At 38.2% G+C, this 26,223-nt stretch overlaps 1 protein-coding gene across 1 annotated transcript in view; it reads right to left on the bottom strand.

Annotated features, from left to right (window-relative positions):
* Window positions 1-26,223, bottom strand: part of TPH2 (tryptophan hydroxylase 2) — a 59,310-nt gene that overhangs the window by 23,550 nt on the left and 9,537 nt on the right. Inside the window, exons 2-8 of the mRNA XM_021528980.4 lie at window positions 23,672-23,824; window positions 21,377-21,560; window positions 21,181-21,281; window positions 18,227-18,294; window positions 12,064-12,260; window positions 10,258-10,393; window positions 5,612-5,738 (exon numbers count right to left, since the gene is read on the bottom strand). Of these exons, the coding sequence (XP_021384655.2) occupies window positions 5,612-5,738; window positions 10,258-10,393; window positions 12,064-12,260; window positions 18,227-18,294; window positions 21,181-21,281; window positions 21,377-21,560; window positions 23,672-23,824 (966 nt within the window). The remainder of the gene's footprint in view (window positions 1-5,611; window positions 5,739-10,257; window positions 10,394-12,063; window positions 12,261-18,226; window positions 18,295-21,180; window positions 21,282-21,376; window positions 21,561-23,671; window positions 23,825-26,223) is intronic.

Below are 26,223 nucleotides of genomic sequence, written 5' to 3'. Positions count from 1 at the left end.
CAGAAAATAATGAACATTAGCTCCCAATTCCAGCAATGGAACTCTTCAATCTGGAGTGCTAGTTTAAAGCTAGTTAAGTATTTCTGCTGATATTTTTCTTCTTGGGCCACAAATGTCTGACAGAATGACTGTAAAAATGCACTCCAGGAGACCACTGCAGTATTCTATAATATTAAATATTGATCCCTGGAATCTACAGATGTTTTTTTTTTTTTCCCTTAGTCCTGTTTTGTGGCATATGTACTATCTTTTTTGCTCACCTTTTTGATTATGTATAATGTAGGAAGGACTTCAATTCAGTTCTTCAGCTACTTTATTGAAAAGCATTGCTGAAACAAACCCTTAAAAGTGGAGACCATTACTTTTTATTAATTCCTTTAGAACATTTTTCAGAGCAAGCCCACAAATTACAGAATGGTTTTAGAGCAGTGGTCAGTGAGCCCAGCAACACCTCACCAAACAAAGTAATCCATTAGTAAGTTATCCTTTACTCCTGATTCAAAGTTCTGTGTGACTTTGTAATGACCAAGAAAGCCACAAAATTTCATCTGCTTGTGCTCCTTGTTAAAGTGTCAGGTTTCACAACTTGGTCGATTTCCAAATGCATCTTCATATGGGTGGTTTTGCCTGGTCAAAGTCAGGAACAGAAACATTGCCCAGGCCACCTAGTAATGAACAGTACAGATCATGGTATAACAGGACAATGCCTGTCTATAGTGATCCATCATACCTGATTTCAGCTTTATTGTCCTAGCTTTTACTCTGGGAATTAATTCATCTCCCTTAAGTGACATACAGCCCAAATCAGAGTAATTTCATATAACTCCAGTAAGCACATCAAAATTTACTCAAGCAGTTTTAAGTTGAATACAATCCCAGCTATGCTTCTACTCCTTTATTCAGTAGCTACAGGTGTAGCTGGAAGTAATATGTTTGCAAGAAACTCCATTATGTCACCACTGGTTTTAAGGTACTCACTGTGCCCACTCTTGACATCTGTCACAAATACATGGTATGCAACTGAGATACAGAAAAAACACTAAGCAAAGACTTGAATGTTAAATTTCAATACGCTGGGTGACTGCTATAGCTTCTGGATTGTTATATCAGGTTTCAGTTGGCCAATACATAACTAGTTTTATATGTCAGAATAGCTTCAGTAGGGGAACTGGTCACAGACTTAAAATGATGGTTAGTTCCCTATTAATAATTTCACAACTACAAATGAAAAACAGATAGGTGGTCTTGATTTTTTAGATGTACAGTAGAAATGTTTGAAATCTCAAATTTTCTTCTCAACTCCATTTGCTCATCCATGGAGGAAGACAGCAAGCCAGTTCACAAAACATACTTTCAGCCTAGCAGTACTAAATAGCTCCTATGGGGAATCTAATCTGTTATTCGTGAAGATGAGAGGCTATTCCATCTAGTGAGACCACAAATGCTGAGTCTTCCCTAAGTTACGAAACGCTATTCCACCTTAATCTGAAATGCTCCCATTTTTTCCATTCTGGTTATCTCCTCAGCAAACATAATGGAGAATTGTTCTGAATTATGTGCCAGACCTTGTGTGGTAAAAGGACTAGAATGATGTCAACAAGACCAGAAAATCCTGAGGGAAGATAGGCTGGAAAAATCACAAGAATTACCACAACCCAGAGAGGTCGTTCTGAATGTTGTATATAATTTTAAATTTTTTTTTTTTTTTTTGGTGATACATACACTGAAAAATTAAAGTTAGCTTTAGAAATGAACTGTTGGCCTCAGTGACCATCCAAGCAAGGTAAAACTTTTAGATTCACAAGTCTGAAATACATTTACAAGACCTCATCACATAAATTTCCTTCAAATTTAGAAGCATTTTTTGTGGTTTTCCATGTAAAGGAGAGCCAGAACTAAATAAATTTCTTGATTTCTACTGTCTCATGCTGTTAAAACACAAGAACAAATATTATCAAGAAAGATGAAAAGGTGAAAGTTTCACAACTCTAAAGAACTGAATGTTACATTTGTAACTTCCAGCAATGACTGGGAAAAAACTTAGTGCAACTAATTAGGCCCTAATGACCAGATTTTTAGGTGGAAAGATTTGGTGATGAACTGCATGAAAAAGACATTCTGCTAACCCCTTCTCTGAACCGCCCCACTGAATTTCACCTACACAAACACATCCTATACATATGCATCTTGAAGGGGCAACCTGATCTGTGTTGAGACAACTCAGCAGGAGTCAGGAGCATTTCTGCCATTAGCAAGATAGGCAGGTTCCTGCTTAGCAACTTGCAGCTTTACAAAGATGGCTCCCAAGTCCACAAATTACAAGTTAACACTGAAATGTAAATCTCGATGTACTTTTTGGTATAATTTTCCCGGAAAAACCTTACCTTATGTACTGTTAAATGTTGTAAATTATATACTATATAAATTAGTTGAAACACCTCATGTCAAGTCCTTTCTACAGTTTATGGTTTGATAGGTAAGCAGAAAAGACAGCCTTTTTTATTTCTGTACTATGTGAAAATAGAAAGACAGACATGCTGAAAAATCAGCTCAAAAACAGTTTTAGAAAATCAATCAGAACAGGACAGGATATGAGAAACGATGATGATAATAATTAGAACCAAGACATGCATGGCCAATATTGTATTTCCTCAACCAGAAACTGCATTATAGCACACCCCATAAAAAGAAGTGGTTGGTGCAAATATTTTGCTCTGTTTCAGTAACATAATCTCTGTCACCTTTTTTTTTTTTGTGTCTTTCCTCTTTCTTACTCTCCTGAAATATTGTAAATGAAAATGGAATCTTTCAATAAACCACTACAAAGATAATGTTTTGGCTCTTTCAGTGTTCCACTCTCATGACAAAGCAGAAGCAATTTCTTTCTTCTTTCCCCCATCTGACTACAAGACCCCAAGAGGATGGAGGGAACTTGCCTATTGCCTTTTCAGTTCTCTTCCCCTGCAGCCATTCTTCTCACTCCAGCTGGCCAGCACCAGGGCCCCTGCAATGCTCTCCCATTTAATTCCTGCCCTCGATGGGGCTTCACAGACATGACTAATTGCAATTTACAAAACATTTCTAGTCTGCCCAGGCACCAGGTTTCAGCTTGCTCTACATCCAGTGTGTCAGCCCTGCAGGGACAAAAAACATCAGATATTTCCTTTGCAGCTCATGGCAGGGCACAAAGAGCAGATCTATCAAAGCTGATACACAGTGTCTTTTTGAGAGCAGAATGGAGCAAAAGATTATGAAATCACCTGTAATAATTCTTCTCTTTCTGGTCTGAATTCCTAAGAGGTGTTTTCCTCTCTTCCTAATGCCATTGTCCTCCCTGTAATGGCTCACCCCTTAATGTCACTATCTTTTCAAACAGGTCAGGCTAATGGCAAGCTTGCTTTGGGCATACTGATTCAAGCTCATTAATATGCATACTCTCTCTCCATTCATTTCTCTATTTACTTTGAAGTCGCCTCGCTGGAACCTGCAATGCTTTTCCATGTTAAGACTCTTGGCTGGCATTTCTCAGCTTGCTGTGTCTGTTTTTTATCTAGGATGGAAATGGGACTGAATGCTGCAAAAGTTAGTCAATGGCACCTCAGGTGACATTTGGTGCCCAGCTGAATGAATTTCTTGGCCTCCTCACCCTCACCACTGAGAGGTATTCTTTCTACTTGCTCTCAAGTTGGCTGTTTACATTGCACAATTTAGGGCAAGTAACATCTCTGTATTTGTCAAGCATCTGCCCCAGGGGAGCACAGCCTCTCATTGTGCTCCTACAAAATATAACACCGCCAGACTCTTTCTAAATGTTTCTTCCATCTGAAAGAGCTATTTCCAGCATGGGGGGAGAAATCAGCTTTGACTCAGATATCAGATTCTCAGTGTGATAAAGGAAAGTGATTCAGCTGTCTCCTTTTATTTTTTGGTTTATGATTCAGGAGCAGCTCATTGTTCAGATGACACAGTCAATCATAACTGGGAACTTCTGTGAGGAGGAGGAGTACAAGCATTTATGTAATATTCAGAGGTCACTTTATATTAATATCTCTACCCAAACAGCCCAGTACCAACTTTTCCTCTGCAACAGGCCCATGTCATCCAAGGTTATTTTGGGCTGAAATATTTGGGCATATAATTTTCCTCAAAATACTTACAGGGACAGCCAATTAGGTAGCTTCTCCTAAGACTGCATGTTATAGCAAGGTACTAAGTTCTACTTAGGTACTCAGTCCTACTAAGTCCCTCCCAAGCACATGTGGAAATACGTACACAACTTTCATGATTCCTCCATACAAAGTTTCTTCTCCACAGACATCCATTAGAAAAACAAGGAAGACACTGGGAATCACATGAGAGAAGTTGGCCAAGATCAAGACATTGAGCCTGTCTAACTAAGGAATGAAAACAGTTTGATTAAATTTAGAGGTTTCTTCTGTAAGGAGCCAGAAGATTCAAATCAAACAGGATTCAAATCAAACAAAGGGGTACAAACACCTTTTTTGGCAGATAGGACTCTAACCACTGCTAAGACAGTGCATCAAAACTTCTGCAGTTTAATTGAACATAATTTGACTCTGCATCCAACAATTCTTTCCAAGCCTTTAAATCCCCACTGTACTTGTGTGGAAGAGCAGCAGTATGATGCAAAATTTTAAAGTAATCAATTCCTCTGCTCAATCTCACATAATTTTTCAGAAGATAAAATGTTTAAATGTGGAGCTTTATAAATATGGAGTAAAATAATTCCTTAAATCATTTGTTGCATTAGTTTTAACAGGATCCACCAAAGAAAATATACAGTAAGTCAAAACAACTGAACAAAGCAATTGGTGAAGACCAGTGGTCACTTATTTATGTCACGATGCAAAGGGTTGCATCCCAGTTACTAGAATATGGCAATAACGCAGGGCTAACAGGTGCCCATGGGTGGAGAGTCAAGACAGCCTGACAGGGTTCCTCACACAAAGGTCATGAAGGCTCCAGTCTCAGCAGTATCTAACAGCTTTAACACACAGACAGCTCACACTGTCTGCTGGCTTGTGACTCACTTGATGCAAGAGAGAATCCATCTCCCAGCCTTGGTCTTGATCTAGATCTACTGCTGCACAGCCTTGGCTTAGTAACGACATAGTCTCCAAGGGGAGCAGCAGGCAAGGATGCAATGTCATCTTAAAATCCATCACACACTGGAATACAATTAAGGGCTGCAAAACTGAATGGTGAGTACAGAAATATCAGTGCTAAGAGCTAAAGTGGCCACCTCTGGAGATCTAACAGATCAGAGCACACATCAAAATGTTTTATGTTTTGGTTTTTTCCAAGTTTACTTTTCTTACTCATTTCCAGCACCTTAAAGCAGACAAAATTCATCTCAGCTAGCCCTGAAAATTGGTGATTATGGAAAATAAAAATTGAAACTGATTACTTAGTGTGATCAGCTTAGGTCTTCCTAAAAACAATATAAGAACACCTAAAGCTCTGTGATTGTCAAACTATAGTGATATGGAACCTGAAAATGTAGTCAGCACTAATACAACAATACACATCAGTTCATCAGCTAAAAAGGAGGAGAGATGAGAGAGCATGCCACAAAAAGATTTTGACTCACAGTGGCTAATTTCTGAACATCTTCATCAGATGCTCCCAGTGAAGCAAGTCCTATCTCTTGTGAAAACTGTGCAAATTTGGGATCAGCAAGTAGAGGCACATGTCCCAAGAGTTCATGGCATGTATCCCTAAGGGAATGGAAATGAAAAGAGAGTCATTACAGAAATAATTACCATAATAACTATAAAATTAATTTAACATAAGACATTTTACAAGGGTCTGACCCCTACCTTAGAAGCCTTACAATGAATCATGTTTTTTACAGTGTAGTTCTTCCCTGTGTATGTGGTTTCTATGCGTAGGTAGAAACACACACATTTGCTTCTGTTAAATAGGTTACTTATCCTTTAACCCCAGCTGTTCCATGATTTGCTCATCATTTCCAGATTGAGTGGAAGAGCCTGATCACTACAATCTTTCAGACTTGGTGACATGAAGACTGAACTGCCCAGAGCAAAGCCAGCTGTCCCACAAGTACAGTTTTCAGCTTTTCTCTCTACATAAATCAAAATCCAACACATTCCCTTTTTCCCTTATCCATTTCTCTTTCTGTAATTGGGTAGCACTCCACATCAAACATTTTGCCACTTGCTCCCAGAAATACAGGGCAATATTTACAGAGGTTTCTGTGTGCCTAATTTCTCATTTAGTCGTGGGATCCTACTGCAATTACTGGGTACTTTTGTTATGTAGTCTATTTTTCAGCAAACAGATTTCAGAAAAAGCAGAGAATCCAAGTCATTTCAAAAATAACAGCTGTTCACATCTGTAAGTGCATTGTTAGTCATGACAAAGTGCAGACATAAGTGTACAAAAAACTGCTAACGGAAGTGCACATGCATCATCTACAAAAGCTTTCAAACAATTCTGAAAGTTTTGCTGCATTTGTTCACAGGAAATAATGGACTTGGTAGTAAAGTTCACTTTAAAAATCCAATCTGACATTTCCTTTGCTTTTGTCTCTTTCAAGACATTCCTCATTTTTTTTTTTAATCCTAAGCTGTAAACAAATGTTTTAAAGGCAGGGAGAAAACATCAAGTTTTCTGCCTTCTACCCAAAATCATCCAATTTGTCTTTTATAAACTATTTTCATTTGAAAAGTCACAGAACATGACATTTCAGATAAATCATGAACAGAAAAACAACACTCTATATAATTTAAAGTCTTCTTACTCAGTATCCTCACCAAGAAGTCTGAACCAATAATGTGTAGGTGGATAGTAGTAAATAGAAGTTGGTGGTTTGCATCACTTGACTGGATAATCATCAAAGCTAAAGGCCCTTCTTTAATTAATTTCATTCCAATCACAATTTTTTTCTATATTCTCCTGCAAGATTTAGCTCACTAACAATGCAAAGGACAGCTGGGAAATGTAGTTTGCAGCCTGACAGACACACCACTTCCCAGTACCAAGCAATTCATCACTGGAGGAACCTGTTTGCTCCAACCATCAACTTCCAACATCAAAATGGGTCAGAAAGCCCATTCTCTGGAAGGCCAGCACACCAATTCTTACCTCCACTGAGCAGACTGACACTAATGGCTGAGCATCTGTGCTACACTCCATCAGTTCAGCTGTATTTAGCTTTGTATCAGTAGTTCAAGCAGAAGCAAACAGTGAAGCTGGCTCCAAGTTCCTGGTTCCAGGTAAGCACACTCATCTGCAGGAGGCTTCTACAGCAGCATCACTGCTCCTGACACCTGAGCGAGTACCTAGTTCTCTATTTTCCTGTGCTGAAGCCACAACCACCAGAAACAAATAAGCAAAGATGATTTATTCCCAGCTGTGTGCTGGGACACATGGACTTTGTTATGTCCACTCTTGCAGACAAAATGAGAACAGACAAAGCCTAATCCCATTAACTTGTCTCTCTTGGCAAGGGGAAAAGAATGAGGAGGCAGAAGATATTTCTCTCATGCCTTTAGCTTGTAGATTCTTCCATTAAAGCTATGCAAAGTAGTATTTTGAATGTGCAGTTACAAAGAGGGGAGCTTAAAGCAAAAAGAATATGAACAAAAAAACCCCAAAACCACAAAATCTTTCAGGCAGAAACATGAACCAGCATTTGGGACTGTCATTGGAGTCTTTTAGACTTCCTTGCCAGTCTGGCCCTTTATAGATAGTCTTAACAATATAATTCTTGCTTAACTACCAAGGCTTGATTCTTTTGTTTTGTCTTATTCTGAAAATAATTAAGTTCCTTTAATTTATTCACACACATTGCTCAGAGAAAATAAGATTTTTGTAATGCACTTTTCACAGTAAAAGATTTTTCTTGGAGTAAATTAGTCTCAAAGCAGAAGAAATCTACGTAGCTCTGTGAATGTAGTAGAAACATAATTAAAATCAGGAAGAAATACGTTTTAAAATGCATATGGTAGCGATACAGATCAAACCAAATGAACTCTCTAATTTGTATCTAGCTCTGTAGCCTGGGTGTTAAATCTGACGGAAAGCCCACTGAAGTCAAAGGGAGCCTTTTTACCTGGTTTATATCATTGAAATGCAACATTCACCAGCCAGGACCTGCAGCAAACCTCATTATAGCCTTATATATCAACCAGGAGATCTCAGGGCATTGCAGCTACCGCAGAAGATGAAGAGCTGTCCCCACGCAAGTCAATTTAGTTTTGTCACTGATTTTAAAAAGCACCAGGCTTTCACTCTACACTTCTGGTAACACTTACTGTGTTTTCTATGTTATGGAAAGAAACTTAAACACATTTTAAAAGGATTTTCAGAATTTTCCTCTGGAGTTCCTGGTAGCCAGTACGCATTATTTAACTAATGTGAACCATTATGAATTTTTAAGTTCAGCCCAAATAAGGAATAAAAACCTTCATTCTAACTCAACTGTGATTATTATTATATAAGTGATTTTCCAGACAGCATGACCAGAAAGGTAGCCAAAACAGCAGCTGCCATTACTGCTAAGGATCAGCTATGATCCACTGCATAATTGTGAATGTAAGCAGCATCCTGAAAACTGCAGGGCTCTCAAATACACAAATCAATGAACCAAAGAACATCAGCAAAAGCACAGACACACTTAATTGCTTCCTGGAATATGTTATTGCCTTTATCCTGTTGGAGTTATGTACCTAAATCTTTTATCAGGAGATGAAAATGTCCTAGTTTGTATGAAGTAAATAAACATCATCATTCTTTTGCTGAACACTGGTACATGCTGCAGCCTGAAACACTGGCTTCCCACAGGAGAGGAAATCATTGATGCAAAGCCTGGTACTTCCCTTGTGTCATTTATTTTTTTTTTTAATATCTACAGATATTTTTAAATAGACCTGAAGAGATTCAGCCCTTCCTTCCATCCAAGCCCTTCTTTCAAGATTCTCCATTCTATCAATTTTCCTACAAATTTAAGAGATTTAAGTTCTAATTGCAGAAGTTATAGAAGTGACTGAATTCCTTCAGGGATCACCACCTCTTTCCAAAAGAAACACGCACACAAAGCTAGCCTCAAAGCATTTCAGCAAATACTTGATGAAGAAAAAGGTAGAGACGTGTCTAACAGCACCACCTGGTGACTCCTGACAGAATAAAGACAGCATTTTAGATACAGCTTAGTATGCCGTGACATTAAAGTTTTTATAGTCAAAAATATTACTCCATGGTTTTGGCAGTCAATTCATTAAATCAAACTTAGGCATGAGTCCAAATGTTTACAGAACTGGAGCTGAATATATATGTATGAATCCTTTGTGTAAATTTGGAAAAAATCAAACATACTCAAGTAGTCCAAGTGGATTAAACCACAGCTACAATTTCATGCTAACTGCCTGATGACTGATTCACTGCAAAAATGTCACTCCTGTTACAAGATCAGCAGATACCTTTGGTAAAACTACCTCTATATAAGCTAAATGATATGTACTGTTCTGCTATTACTGCACAGAATACAACATATATAACACAAGACAAGAACTAAAATCTCTTTGATCTTCTTTTTCCCCAGTTTTAATCAAAAGACCATATGCCAAAATATTTCCTACTAACTCACAATATTCTGTTTTGGAAAATCTGAAATGCTGTCCCATAAGAGTCATAATTAAAGTGTTCCTTATTTCTGTCATAATTTCCTTGTAACAGGCTTCATGTCTAATGTTCTCTCTTGGTAAGAGAAGAGTGCTCCATGTCTTGCTTGTGTTGTGTTATGGGAGAGAAATGAAGTTCAGCTGTGCAATCTGGTCCAAACAAATAAAAATGGGAACAAAGAAGATCAAATTAAAATTCTGAAAGCAGGGTTTTTTCACGATATTCAGGGTTTGTTTGTTTATTTTTTTTTCCCATAGCTTCTTTTTAGCTGTCCAGCAGAAAATAAAATTGTAGACACTTTCTCAAAATTTTTAGGTGAAAACTTCATTTTCTACTGAAATATAATTAAAATAGTATTTTTGACACACTATATAAATAACACAATTATTTAAGACCCTTGTAAAAAGTCAACAAAAAAGACTTTGAATTAAATTCTGCCTCACCAATGTGAAGGATTTGTCATCAACAGCATAAGACGAATTTCACATTTTGTAGAAAGGGTCCTCTTTTCAATCTTTCCAAATTCAGTTGGTTCTTTTAAGAAATTGGTGAGCATATTCTTTCAGTGCTAAAGCAAGGGCAGCAACTTACGGTTCCGGTGTGTAGAGGGGATCTGAGCTGTGCCGTATATACTGAGTGCAGTGGAAGACTCTGTATGCTAAACCAGCTAAAAAGTCACGGGGAGACAGGTATCCAGCAACTGGTCTCACTGTGAAGCCAGACCTTTCTGAAGAGAGATAATAAAAGGCCACATTACAACACATCACTATCACTTTCTGGTAACAGAGCTGTTGTTCATTATTCTACCAGAAGCATGACACAAAGAATCTTGACGATCACCACACATCATTTTCAATTATTGTGTGTAAGAAGTATTTTGCATTGCTAGCATATGTATAATAAAAACAGCTTGAGGTATCTAAAAGTTGGTCTGAATATCTTTGTCTAGGAAAAAATGCTAAGGTACTGTAAGTCGTGTTCTTAAAATTTAAGGAAAATATTTTTGTCTGGTACCAAATGGGACAGAAGTTTCCATATTGGAAAATACATAAAATATGTCCAAAAACTAACAGAACAGAATAGGATTAAAACAAATCATCCTTATTTTTACACATAAAATTGTTTGTGTCAATAAAATACTGATTTTTATAGTTAAGGTTCTCATAGAAATATTTAACAGTGTTCCTTTTTCAGATTAGTCCCAGAGTGAAACAATTTCATCAGTGACTTCAAAAAGTATGTTTCTCTCCAGAATTAATTCTTTATTCTTTCAAAGTTTTTACAGGACAATGTTTCAAGTTTTTCTGCAAAAGGTACTACTACCTGCTCTATGTAGTCTGAAAGCATATTTCTGAAACAAGCGGGAGATTTTGAATTTCTAGCTAGGGAGAAAAAAATCTGTAGAATTTGGCATCATTCCTTAGAGATTGCAACACAACACATGAGAGACCCAGAAGGACACAATCAAATTCAGCATATGAAGGATAGGCTGAGGAAAGTAAGTTTGTCATTATAAATTCTTTATTTCCTTTATTTTGTCGATCTATATATTTGGATAAAATGCTTTGCTAATTATTCTCTTACCACCACATAAGTCAGGTTTTTTCAAACATCCACTTTTATAATATTTTAGTTCCTGAATAAGATATTTAAGAAACAAATATATGTATCTGAAGGGACCTTAGAGGAGAAATTAAACTCTTAAATTAACTCTTTGGTGACTTTTCCTCTAGGGCCAAAAACATCTCCATGGGTGCCACATTGTCCATATGGGATACACTTCAATTACAAATTAGAAATAAGAATTTATTTTTGAACTTAAAAATGTAATTCACTGATGCTTAAAAATTTAAAAAAAAAAAAAAAAGAAAGAGAAGTACCACATGACCTACAGTGTCCAACACATCTTTTGCAACATACAAATGTAAGGACTAGCTTCATGAAGTCTTGAGCACTCCGGAAAGCCTCATATTCATCAGACTACACAACACAACCTGCCCTCCTCTTTAAATTCAATTTTCTTGGCATTTGACTCCCCATTTTTCCTGCCCGGATATTTGGGGGATACCCAGTGCAGTTTCAGAAGTCTCCATCTGTGGCTAGCTCAGATTTTCCTTTTCACTGCACCAAAGGATTTTTTCCCTGTACAAGATAACATCATGCTTTATATGTTCAGCTGATTAATTTCTCTCCATTTCATATATTTCATTTGCAAATACATACACAAAACTGTCTTGACTCAAAAAACTTTCTGCCACAGAGAACACCAAAACCAGAATGATACTTCAGGTTAACCTGAAGGCCACTGACAGTGCTCTGAGTCTTTTCACTCAATACTAACAAAAAAGAGTGTTTTCATGAAACCATATCTATTGATAAACCAAATAGGAATCTCACCTTTAAGAAAAATAGAAACATCTTCCAACTGAGGCACATTATCTTCTCTGTATCCACAGTACTTGCTCAGCAGAGGAAAGTTTTTTAAATATTCACGACAAGCATGGGTGGGATAGAGTTTACTGAGTTCCCTAAATACCACCCCCCAAGTTTTAACTTCTTCAGCTGTGTACTCCACTCTTGGAATGGGCTGGCCACTATTGGGAAAAAAAATACAAAATACATCTGAATACAACGAGACTGCAGACAGATTGTAGATAGCAACATTTCCACAAAAAGTATTATTTAAATAAAGACAAATGAAACTATTAAAACTATATGAACTATTTTTAATTGACAACTTGATGCTTGTTCCTTAGAATTACTTATTGATGCTATGATGTACATAATGCATAATTTCTTTAAGAACTGTTTTTCTTACTGAGCAATCTCATTGCTTCTTCACCTTTGTATATATCATAGTAGAAAGATGGATTTCTTATATACCATGTTCCTATACCAGACTAATATTTCTCCACTTACTGCCACTGGTACCTTTGCAAGATGATGGCTCAAGATCCTGATTCAGTCTAACAATTAGATTAAGACCCTCAGCAGACTGCATTCTCTATCCATTCTTTAAAATACATAATATTCACACAACATCAAGCTGGGTCAAGATTAGGCAATTACATAGGTGCTTAGAAATGTATGGACCCAATCAAAAAAATGTGTATTTATTGCTTAGACAGTTGTTTACATATGCAGATATGTTTGGAACCCTGAATTAGTGCAGGACTATATGAGGAGGAAGACAACCTCAGAACCAGCAGCCCAGCCTAGAGGAATCTAAGCCTTTAAACACAAAAAGCCTTTTGTTTTAATTCTGCCTTGTTCTTCTGCCCCCTCCTGCTTGCACAGATGTACAGACATTGGAAAACAGAAGCCTTCCAGGATACCTGCGCATCTGTTTGACACCCAAGATTTGCCTTGAGTAGCTACAGTTAATTCAAAATTGATTGACAGTGTGAACATTGCTAAGAGATCCTTCCAACTTGCACTGTCTTGTATTTAGCTGTAAGGAATTTCCCATGCATGGCCATGGGCCATCATCTCATGTCATTGAATGTAACAATGTTCCTCTGGAATCAATATTCAAAATCTAGAATGTGTAATCTCTGCAATCTGCCTTCTCCTCAGGCATCTTCTCCTGCACTGGAACAACATACAGATTGGCAAAGGGATTCACAGCATCCTCCTCCGCTCCATCAGTCCTTATTTCTCACTCTCCTGCCACAGGGCTGGCAACGTGGGCACTCCCAGCCTGGTGCTGCAGCTTCCCCAGTACCACAGACAGCAGCTGAACAGGCATGTCAGGCACAGGCAGCTCCACTGCAGCAGGAGAACCGCAGTGCTGGCCTTTCGCTGCCGGCTGCTGCTAAATTCATAATCCTGTCTCCAGTGTACAAGGTAACAAGGAATAAGCCCTCATGTCACATTTGATTGCTGCTATGCAGTCCCTACATGTACAAGAGAGGATCATCTGCCCTACATTCATTGTGGTTGTCCCCTCATCTTTATTGAAAACTTACCATTTAATCCCCTTGCCTTTCATGATATCAAAGGATTTTGATCCATGGCAGTTATCTGTCAGTCAAAGGTAACTTTGTATGAGGTGCTCGTACTTGGTAGGGACTGCTGAATATCCAATACATGCACTAGTTCCCTGTCAGCCACTTTTGCAGACATGACAAGAATTGCAACACGTTTAGTGAAGTATTTCTCATCACAGGAGCTGCACTGGGTCTGTGCCCATCCTGCAGTGGGAGACAGTCCTTCAGGTCTAGTATCTGCCCTTCCTCTTAACACTTCATCAGCCTTAAGCTGCCTGTCAGCTCATGGATAACATAGCATAGCTATTCTGAATTGTACTGTAACAACAGATACAAGCAGGTTGCTACTCCATCCATTTGCTTTTGCCAGAATACCCAGCCTCATCCCTTCTCCTTAAGCCTGACCTCTACTATGAATACTACCATTATGGGTCAGCACTGGCACATCAAAGAGGAAGATATGTTTTACCAGTGGAAAAGCTCATGTTTCTATTTAGCCTGTCACTAGAAAGGCATAAACACAATCAAGGATCTGAAGCTTGCTCACCGCTCACTAAAAGGTTTATAACTTAGTTATTGTTCTAATTAATTCATTAGTACTGAAGTAAGGTTCACTGAACATTAATTCTTTAATAGGTTTCATGCCTAGGAGAGCTAGGAGATCTTATTCCCAGCTGATCGTGATACTGCTTTCTTTATTGAGGCAGCCAGACTTGTGGGAGGATCTGTGTATTTTTCCCTCACCTCTGCAAACTTCGTATTTCTTACCTTCTTATTTCAACATGCAAGATCCACCTTGCACTCAAACATTTCAATAAATCATGGAAATGGCCAATCTGCATAGCTAGTTTCCTTGTGGTTAAGATGACTCTACAAGCTAACCTAATCGGAATTTTTATTTCTCCTTATTAAAATAGGGTTTTTCCATTTTGCCATGGTCATGAGCTATCAACTCATATTATTAATTCCCTCTTAAATATCGTCTGTTTCCTACAGATTTAATTTTCTCAACACTTTTCCAAATCCTAATCAGTCTCAAAGGACTAATTAGCAAGATTAACACATTTTCACTATCTTTAGGATAGAAGCTAAGTGAAGGAGGGAGGAATATGGTTTTTTATGGCTTTTTTGGTCCATTTATTTCACACAGCTATCTTCACTTCTGTGCTCTATTAACATGTCTTTTCCTTTAACAGCCAGCTCCAGCAAATGCCTGCTCCTTTAAGTTCTCTTGGTAGTGTTTTTCTCTTTTCTCTCTTCATTATGGACACTACTTTATGTTCGAGCAAAGCAAAGCATCTACCACTATAGAACAGTAGCAATTTATAAAGGAAATGCTGATCTGGGATTATGAACTCAAATTTTTATGGAGCCAATTCCTTGCAGCCAGATCTCTGGATTTTTTAAGGAAACAAATGTGAGTTGTTGGTTTTTTTACAATGGAAAATGAAAAGTAGAAACACATCAAGCCTCAGTAAGTGATTAAGAAAGTCAGTTGCCTGGAAGACACAGAGAGATGTTTACCCCCAAGGAGGGCAGCCCTTGTAAAAGAGCTTTTCTTTTTGTGGAAAGTAAATAGTCATTAGACAACAGACAAGACTGTTGTCTAATGTTGACTGTAGACAAGCTCCACAGCATAGGTACCAGAAACAGCCCAGCTGTAGCAGAACAGCTTTCACTGAGCTGATTTGCCTTTCCTCAGCATGGCTTGGCCTGTGCTGCAACAGGATACTGAGGTTGTCTCTCCATGGATACCCAGAGACAGACTGACTGTACAGACTAGTAGATACAGCACATCCCTGGGGAGTAAGGATAACCAGTGCAGGAGATCTCAAGTATGAATGAGATTCTGACACATGTTAAATAACTGCCCTAACCACTGGTCTCCCAGTTTTTCTGGTGCCTGGCTAAGAGTATTTGAATCCCCTTCTTTTCTTTCTACTTATAATACTAGGATAAGTTTGCAATATTTTAAAGATTTGTAAAGATTAGTGGAATGAAGGAGTTTATTTGAGTTTTGCTGAAGTACAAGATCTGGTCCTCAAATAACATCTGGTCTGGATTGTATCATTTTTGTTATGTGCTTGCAAAAATGTTCTTAAGCCTTCAAAATCTAAAGAAGGAAAAGGTTTTCCTTTCCTCAATTTGTTTTATTTTCTGGAAGTATGCAGGATTACTTTCTGTTATTTTGCAAAACGGTGTTTATCTTCTGGTTTCAGGGTAGAAAAACAGGCTACACTTTAAAGCAAAAGACCAACTACTGCTTAGTAAGCCAGCTGGATCACCTTCCCAGCACTTAGGCAGCTGAGAGGGAGAAAGAAGGAAGATCTTACCAGCAAGTTAGCAGCAGTGAAATGCACAGCACTACTGCTACCATCATGGATAAATGGAGAACTATGCCACTTACTGAAAGAGCCTAAGAGTACACACAGCCTGCCCTCATCCACAGGTATCCACTTGACATTTCACACTGCAGTAAATGACAAGAAGCACTAACTTCACTGCAAGCATTAGACTAAAAGAAAGATAATAAATCAATCAGCTTTAAACAAATATTCTAACAACAACAAAAAAAAAGCTATCTCAATTCACATTTGAAAGCTGGCTAAACTCAGGGCTTACTTGGGCAGCCTAGAGAGCTTCTCTACTAATAAACACCTGCCCCAGCAGGCAGCAGCTCAGTGTGCTGGATGCATGTCGTGAGCACCCAGATAAACAAATGCCACTGTGGGTGGAACGAAAGGAGAAAGAGCACTAGCACCTACACATGTGTAAGACTGGTAATAGCTTCATGACTGACTTGGGACAACAATAGAGGAAAAATAGAATTTTATGGTCAAAAGCAGACTTAATCCTTCTGTCCCCCCAGCCTCCTGCAGGCTGTATAATAGCCTTATACAGAAAAACCTTCAGAAATTCAGTTTTGACTTGATTCCTGACAGGATGTGCCTCCTATAAGTGGAAAAAAAATTGCACGTTTCGTATTCTTAAAACATGTAGTAGAAATCTCAAAGGAGAAAAAATGAAAAAACTAAAGAAGTGTAGAGAAGAAAATGGAAAAGAACATGAAATTAATATGTTCTTTCCCTTGAGAATGAGGGTTTAAACCTACTGCAAATAAAACCTAGAGTAGGATTAGAACTAGTTGAGTGCTTCTGTGACAAGAAAATTGCAACACAGTAGGTGTTTGTAGGTAGAACAGCAAGTTTCTTAACTTCCAGAGACTGTAGCAAATTGAAAATACTGACTTGAAATGGGGAAAAAAACAGAATAAGAAAACACTTGCAGTCTACTTGTGTGCAGCCACGAGCTTCTCTAACTACATAGAAATGCACTGACTAAATTCTAAGAAATTTAGAGCTCTATTGGCAAAATCAATGAATGGCAATTTGCAGCATCAAGTAGATCATAGAATGATACAATTGTCAAGGTTGAAAAGACCTCTAAGATTACCAAGTCCAACTGTTAACCCAGCACTGCTATGTTCACCACTAAACCTTGTCCCAAAGTGCCACATCCAAACACCTTTTGAACACTTCCAGGGGTGGTGATCCCACCACTTCTCTAGGCACCTATTCCAATACCTGACTACCCTTTCAATAAAAGAGTTTCCTAATATCCAGTCTAAACCTTTGCGCAACTTGATGCCATCTCCTCTCAGCCTGTCACTTGTTATTTGGGAGAAGAGGCCAACCCCCACTACACACAACCTCCTTGACAGCAGTTGTAGAGAGTGACAAGGTCTTCCTTAAGCCTCCTTTTCTCCAGGCTAAACAACCAAAGCCACTCCTCATCAGACCTCAGTTCCAGCCCCTCCGCCATCTCTATTGCCATTCCCTGGACACACTGCAGCACCACAATGTTGTTTTTACAGTGATGGGCCCAAAACTGGACACAGGACTCGAGACATGGCCACACCAATGCTGAGTACACAGGGAGAATCACTACTCTGGTCCTGCCGAACACACCATTTCTGATAAAGGCCAGGATGCCATTGGCCTTCTTAGCCACCTGGGTACGCTGCTGGCTCATGGTCAGATGCTGCTGACCAGCACCTCCAGATCCTTTTCCAGAGCAGCTTTCCAGTCCATTTTCTCCCAGCCTGCAGCACTGCAGGTTGTTGAGAGCAAAGTGCAGAACCTGGCACCTGGTTTGTTGAACCTCATGTAATTGGCCTCAGCCCAGTATAGTACATGCATCAAAAGAAAATAATAATTTTGGGGTTTAGTGAGCTCTTCCAACTATGTATGGATGCTAGATATGCGTGATTCAGCAGTGCATCAGTTTGTCAGTAAGACATGCAAGTATCTGTAAAATATTTTCCAAAGTTTAAGCAGCTATGAATAAAATGCTAAAAGAGAGTGCTTGCATTTCAAATGCTTTACTTGCCTGTAGCTGTATCAAAAAAGTAACAGTATTCCAAGCATCAGGTTTGTAATTTATAGCCTATACTAAACTAGTCAAAGTTTAAAGGATGACTTTGTCTACTGTTAAACTTCATCCTACAGAATTAAGTAGAGCATGAATTCTAGCTAGTCAGCAGCCCAGGGAAGAATTATGCCAGTACTTACTATTTATAGCTCATGGCAACATCCACAAAGTACTTTCTTCTCTGTCGATACACATTGTCTTTAAATCCCTTAAGCAAGGAAGAAGAGAGCAATATACAATAAGGACATAAAATTAGCTGTAAGAATTATAAAATACATCATTAAAGTGTTTATTTAGTACTTAGTTGCATTGTATTTTGATTTACACTGTATACTGGACTACAAGAGAAAATCAGGATTTTTTTTCTTTTTTTTCTTCACCAGAGTTCCACAGGTGTTCTTTCAAGACAGCTTTGTGCTCTCTTGATGACAAGAGATCTCTCTACCTTTTATAGGTACAGTCATTCATCCAAGATGTTGAAAAGTGAAATTTTTTCCTGTCATTTTATCTTACTCATGTTTTCCTTGATCTGAACTAAGATCTACACACAGGTGCATAGCACAATAATCTACTTGGTATTTATACATCTTTCTTCACTAGAATCAAACATCTAGAGATCATATGCAACTCATTTTGAAGATTCTTTTTTCAGCAGTTTCCGTCTCAACCAATACATTAGGAACTGAACCATCAGCCTCCTGCACCAGTTTGAGTTACAAAGGAAGGGCTCTACCTCATGGGCTACAGTAGTCTCACACCTTTCTTTTCCACATTAAGAGCAAAAGAGTTGTATAACACATACATGCTGGCCAATTACAACTCTCTGAGCTATTCAAAACTAGACCAGTAGTCTTCTTTATCTATAAAATATAAAGACACTTCAGGTTTGGACTAAGAGTAAACTATTTTCAAACTAGAACTGCCAACCTCTTGAAGATAAAAAAAGGTTAAAGAGTTCTTGAAGTTATCCAGTTAGTAACCCAGAAAGTGCAATTAAGATTTCCCCTGAAAATTAAAATGTCTTTTTTCCTTACTGCTCACATAGACATGCAAAATACTGAAACTAATGAAAAGATAACATTGCTTGATTTGAAATACTTGTATGAGCTTCCGTAAAACTCAGAAGACACTTTACTGCCCCATAACCATAGCTGTGCAGTTAGGGCAGAGTATGGGAGGATTTCACAGGACTAAAGAAAGCCTTCAAACCTCCACTGCTATACAGAAAAGCTTCTTTGACTGGCAAAAGGTTGCTGTAATCTGGGGGAGCCTCCTTGTTTCCTTAATACCTTTTGAGGTAAATGTTGAGTTACTCAGCTGAAGACCATTCAAGAGACCTGGAAAGTGATGGAAGACAGCACAGGGGACTTAAAAGCTTGTCAAATGTAATGAAACTGAGACTGAAATCATTAGCCATTATGGAGTGGGTTAAGGCTAAGCTGCTGAAGTGGTGCTATCCTGACCGGTTCTGTAATAGGATAAATCTCTTTGGTCCTCTGGCACATACGTGCCACTGCTAAGGAACAGGGAAGGCAACTGGAGTGCTTTTCAAAGGCCAGTCACAGATTTAAGTCACAGATTTCTTAACCCATTTCTAACATCTAGCATGCTGCATAGGCTAACAAATGGTGTGTAAATTGTGTTTGTAAGAGTCCTCCCAAGTGTAAAATATATATTCATATAATGCAAATGTCTTTTTTTGTTTTCTGTAAAACTGAAGGAAAATTTTCAGCAGAGTGCTCAAGTATTTAATGAAGGTACCAGCTCAGAACATAAAACAGCATCCAATGGCCTGTCACAGCCATAAACTCAAAGCTGGAATGAACTATCTCTACAACCTTGGTTTGAATCAAATTATGCTAAATGGTTGAAGATAATCAACAGGCTTTTCCTTTCAAATAAAATATGAATTAAATCCTAGTTTGTCATCAAAAAGTACATGGCAGAAACCAGGATTCAGGAATGCGCTCCGTGACTATAGGCACTCAGTATGGGAAGGGCTCCTAATGACAGAAGAGGCTGAGAACCAAGCAAGGTGATGAAGATGATGATTGTGGCTGGTGTGTGTGCAGGTGACACCAGAGACAGTGGGGCTGCCATGGATCTTTGTGATGGTTTCCATTTGGCTTGTGTGCACAGGGGTGAGAATCTGTGCCTGAGCTCCCACCATGGCAAAAAATGTGTGCCACAAAAACCAAAGGAAACTACCATCTACAGCTAGAGTTTAATCTGATTCCATTACAAGACAGTCTTATGGTCAGATATCTTAGTTCACTGCGTACTTCCTTTCAGCTGGAAATTTCTGACAGTACCAGTTTAATCCAGCCTATTTTAGGAATTAATATAACTATCTACCACCAGTGCCTTTCAGTCAAGTCATTCAGTGGTTTATAGATTTGGATTTATAAATCAAAAAACTTGGATTTATAGAAAGGGAAAGTATTTTAACATAAATTATTGCAATAATCTGCCATCTAAGTCTCAGAGGTTAAGCATTTATAGCCATTAGCAAAAAGAAATAAAACTATAACAAACACCTTTTTTCTGTCTTTTGCATTGAGCATTTGACACTACTACAGATACCACTTGTACAGCCACTTGGTGGCTGGTCTCCTGCCATCAAAGTCAGGAGATTTTGAGAAACAAGAGACACCTTCCCATTTGCTGCATTCACCAAAAACAGGAACATGTTTCTCTGTTTTATCTTGTAATTACCTCCTGAGAGCCGAATAATTCCTTCATAATTCTTTCTTCTGACACATATTGACAATAGGAATTCTTACCCAAGAGCTACTTCTGGCAGAACTGAAGGTCATATTGATCTAAATTCTAAAGTTTGAAACTTTTCTATCAACCATTTTTTTTTTTAATGCAAACAGTAGAAAAGGGGATATACTTGCTAAACAATGAATAAGTTTGGTGGAGGACCTGCATTTTGTGTATCTTTCTACAGAAAAGGAAAATGAATTCACTGAAACTACCGAAGAGAAACCAATCCTCATCTTCTGAAAACAGTCAGCAGTCAATAGGCTTTTTATTGGACTGGCAAATAACCCAACAAATCATCTATGGGACAATTTTGTGTTACACTTACAGGGTGATCAGCATCCAGTTCAGATCCATACATCAAAACTCTCTGAGAGCATTTGTCTAACTCAGAGATCTTCCTGGGGAACCAAGGGACACAATCAAGATCTGTAGGAAACAGAATGCAAATTGAATGCACTGGAGTGTAAGATCATGGAGATACCTGGGCAAAACATCTGTCAGTGATACAAAAACAGCCTTGCCTTCTTCATCAGTCCAGATGTTTTCTGGTGGATTGAGAGATACTATATTGGTTTGAAACTTGAGCAACTGGATCAGTTCATTAAATTCTTTCTTACTGCAGTCACAATCCACAAAAATTTCCACCTCTGAATTTCTTCTCTTTGATTTTCGTGATTCAATATGAACCATACTCACATGCTTTTCCTGTGGAAAGACAAAATAACAGATTAAATATAGACATACACAGAAGAGCAATGCTAGAAGAGCAATGCTAGAACAGCAATGTTGGTGGCACATTGCTCAGGAAAGTTTTTCCAGTTATTAAAAGGTCTTTTTATTAAAAATACTACCTTCTTCTATTTGCAGGATTAGTTAGTGACACATACTAAATACTGATGACAAAAAAAAAAAAATCTTACATGGAAAGTAAAAATAATTTTTTTTTTAATGAAGAAAGCCAAGTAATGATTTCATTTTATCTACCAAAGCAATCTCTTACAGAGGACAGTGTAACACTTTATTTATTTTATGCAATTTTATATTTATCTTTGCTGTAAATATTACATTCTAATGCCATTTTAATTGTCAATTTGCATAATAATGATGTTAATTTAAATATAATTGAGTGTGCTTCTTCAAATAGATGTTATTAAACATACTACTTGACCTTACTACATGAGGAAGAAAATATTTTTATGAGAATATACACGTATCAATCTTCACCTATCTACTTTGCAATTAACAACATGAAATGTTAATAGCAATATAATTAAAATCTAACTCAATTTAGTCTCTATAGCAACGTCCCCATCAAACATCACAGTGTAAATACTTCTAGCATGAAAACTTTCCTAAGGGGTCTCTCTCCCACCACAACTACTGGTCTGCTAAGGGTATCATACAAAGATAGATAACTATAATGTGCTAAACCTGACCTGATCTAGTGTCATGGCTTGCTTCAAAACAGGAGGTTGGATTAGATGGCTATTCTCAACATGACTGACCTCTTATGGAGTCTGATGTTTCCTTGTTCTTGTTAGACAAAAACTATCTCTTACTTTTCACAACTATTCTTGCACTTACACAGTGAAGCCAATAAAACATTTATTGATTTCCAAATAGGAAGAAATTTATGCCTGTATTTCCACTTGCCTGCTGTATTTTACATAAATTTCCATTTTAGGTGGAGGTGTCCTCTGGCAGAGCCAACCAGCAGTGTCTGTTTTAACACTTCTGGATATACAGACACAGCACTTTTTTCACTGGCATGCTCCATAATTGTGTATACAGTGTAGCAACCCAATCACATAACAAATTCAATTTTGTCTTCCCTAGTTTAAGTTGAGAACAAAACTCTGCACTCCTTCCTGCAGTATTCAAATCATTAAGTGACTGCATGGATGGAGGTGGATATCCCTGCCACATCTTCCAGACACATTTAAGAGACCAGAGTGAGTTCTATGCCTATTCCCAAGAAGAGGTAGCAGATGTTTAAATCCAGAATTTCAGGTATGAACCTATACCAGCATTTCAGCCAGAACTGCATTTAGGCACTTAACCCTTGGAGAACAGCTGCATTGAAAACACAACTGCTTCTGCAACTTCTGTTCACTCACTTAGGCTTCCCCTGATTTTGTCAAACACCTTGCCTCCTGGCAGGCTCCCTCCTGTGAGTCTAACTTGCCTCTTTTTCTTGGCGGGAGAATCTGTGTGTCTAATCTACATCAGCCTTAGGAATCTCTTCACTGCACAGACTGGACAACTTAAGGCTTTTGTTATGCTGCTTTAATGACCCTCAGACATGCCTCCAAGCATTCTGACCGGGAGTCTGACTGACAAGCACTGATTGCACAGGGAACCAATACCTCACAATTGACATTCCAGTTAGACACATAAAACCCTGACCCTGCAAACACTTAAAGGTGTCTCTAATTTCAAGACCAAGCAAGGCTTCCACCAGCATCACCTGATTGTATTAGATTCTAAAGTGCTCTCTGAAAGTGTCTCCTTTCATTGTGGCCTGCACAGACAACTTCAAGTCTAATTTACAGTGTTGAGAATCACATCAGAAACCTAAAGTGAACCATGTGAACATCAGCATCACTGTCAAATTTTATTTCAGAAAACCCTTCACAAGCCCAAAATGTTTTGTTCAATGGTCCATAAAATTTTAAGTTACTTCTATTCAGTTCTGCAGAGCAAATGTAGCTGCACTCTATTCCTCCTGCCACAGTCCATTAGATTGATATCAGCAAAGAGCCTGGCCTCAGTAGCCATCCTCAGTCCAGCCAGCATAAATGATTTGTAAGCGTTACCTGGAACAGCCTGAGAGCTTTTACCAATCCACCAACTTCATTCTTCAAGGAAAACACCACAGCAGTCTTTCCACCTTCGGATGCAGATTCACTTTTCCCATTTCCCTTATTCCCTTTCTTCTCCTCATTTTTCCCAGAACTTGATCTGTTTAGCTACACAAAGATAAAAAACACAATCATTTCAGATGAAAACAGGCAAGAGAAATTTCCCGCAAGAGAAATTTTTGTTTGAAAATAGTTGAACAGAACTCATCCTGGCTTAATTTGAAAGAAAAGGTCATGTGTTTACTTGAAGTCAGAATCACAGGTTAAAGGCAGTTGCTAGAGATTATTTAAGAGGCCATATAAAATTTTTTTTTAAGGCCTAAGGAAAAGCATAAATGGGATACATATACGATGGCATTATTTGGGCAATGCTATCATTAGAAGTAAATGTGAAACAAATGGAGATGGTCTAAATTACTCCTAAAGCCTGCAGCTCAGTTATTGAAAAACCTGAATATTGCTGCAAAATCACAGGGATGGTATCCTAACCTGTACCAGTCAATTTATGAAGATGTGCACTGGTCTGTATTTTTGTATTGACCATTTCTACATTTAAAGACAAAACTTTATGTTCTCTGTTGTAGTACAATTAATGTTATCACATAATTCAATTCTTCCTGAGAAAACAAAACCTCTGTTGATTTTACAAACAATAACAGAAATTCTTATACTGCAACACAGAATATCAAGTTGGAAGGGACCTCAAGGATTATCTGGTCCAACTTTTCTTGGCAAAAGCATGGTCTAGACAGGATGACCCAGCACCTTATCACGCCAAATCTTATAATTGTCCAGTGCTGGGGATTTCACTGCTTCTCTTGGGGGATTATTCCAATGGCTGATTGTTCTTATTGTGAAAAACTTTACACCCCACAGAAGATGAGTTAGCTGAGGAACTCAAAAAATACAGAAAACTACACCATCCTTGGCCACTCTTACATTCTTCTCAGAATTTGTGAGTCCAAGACTATTTTAAGCAAAATTTCAGTCATCATTTTCCAAAAAATGCTATTTTTAAATCTTAAATCTTGTTGAAATTTCAACAGTACAGCCTTTATAGATAATTTTTATAACACCAACCATGATTTTCAAAAAGCAGCCTGCATTTTCTGATACTTAGGCTGTTACTCCTGGAGAAATTAAGTCTTCAGTGAGATAACAGAGCTAACTGCTTTGTTATAAACCATAAAAATATGCAGATACACATTAAAAACATATACTATTTCAATGTTTCAAATGTATTAAATTGTACTTCAGTAAATTCTAAAGCAGCTTACAGAAAATAACCTGAAAATTCAGCTTTTTAAATAGATCTTTTAACACTCTTTAAATGGACCAGGTGAAATCAGCCAGATTTAAACCAGGTATGCTAAGTCTCTGTGGTCTTTACTCATTGTGATATGGTAGGAATCTTGCCCAGAGATGGTATGGGGAAGGTCACTTTTGTTTTAACTTCAGTAATATCTAGGATTTGGATAAGTCTTTTTCAAGCACACAACCTCCAGATGAAGTGACAAAGGTGCTGCTTTTACAGCATCTGTGGTTTTCCATGAGTGCTGCTTTCTAGAAGCTTTGTACACATCATCATGGAGTCAACCGAGCATCCGAGAATCTCAGTCAGTGCCTCTGGAAAACAAGGGCACTCAGCACTTTCCAAGCCCATCACAGGTTCCCTAATACTCTCAAAAGATCATTACCCAAAGTGATGACTGAAAGGCCCTCTCAAGCATTTGAAAACAAGAATGAACACCTATTCGTTATGAGCCCAGTAGAAGAGGATGAACTTGAATTTTATTAGCCACGTTCATTAGTACACTTCGTAATTAAACAATGACTAATAGACCAACTTTCCTAATGAAAATTACTTATCTGGAGCAAGTGAAAGTCCTCAGGGAAAAAAGTCATTTACAACAGAACTCAGAGAAAAAAGTAACTCAAATATAAAGACAGTAAAACAAATCTATTCCCTTTAATTCAATGCTTTCAATAGAAGCTGAACATGTAGAAACAGGGATACCCCACATTTTACTATAAAGCCAGTAGGCCAATTCAAAACTGGTACAAACCCATGTACTCTACTGGTTTTACCCAAGTGATAAAAATCTTAATCTCTTACAAAATTCTATAGGAGTCACAGTCTTCATAATCCTAATTATTTCATGTATTCAGAGCAGGTTACCTTATTTAGACACACACACTGTTAGCATACAGAAGTCTATCCCATGCTTGGAACCACCCAAGCACCTGTTGCACCCATACCATCACCTTATGGAGAACCATGTCTATCTCCTGACAATCTTTTTCAACAGTCCCCGGCACGGTGTTCCCACGTGTCCTTGCACACCGTCGGCAGAAGCCGGAGCACAGCAGCAAATCCACCGGCACCAGCGCAGAGTGCACGGCATTTGTGTCTTGCCAAAAACGCTTTATAGATCGTGCTGTGAGCCTTACGAGTGCCCTGAAAAGGCAGTCTCTGCTGATGCGTATAGCTCGCTGGGCTAACGGAG

The sequence above is a fragment of the Lonchura striata genome, chromosome 1A, assembly GCF_050655825.1.
Source record: "Lonchura striata isolate lonStrDom1 chromosome 1A, ASM5065582v1, whole genome shotgun sequence".
Lineage (NCBI taxonomy): Eukaryota > Metazoa > Chordata > Aves > Passeriformes > Estrildidae > Lonchura > Lonchura striata.
The sequence above is the reverse complement of the archived record's forward strand: the minus strand, read 5'-3'. Positions and strand labels throughout refer to the sequence as shown.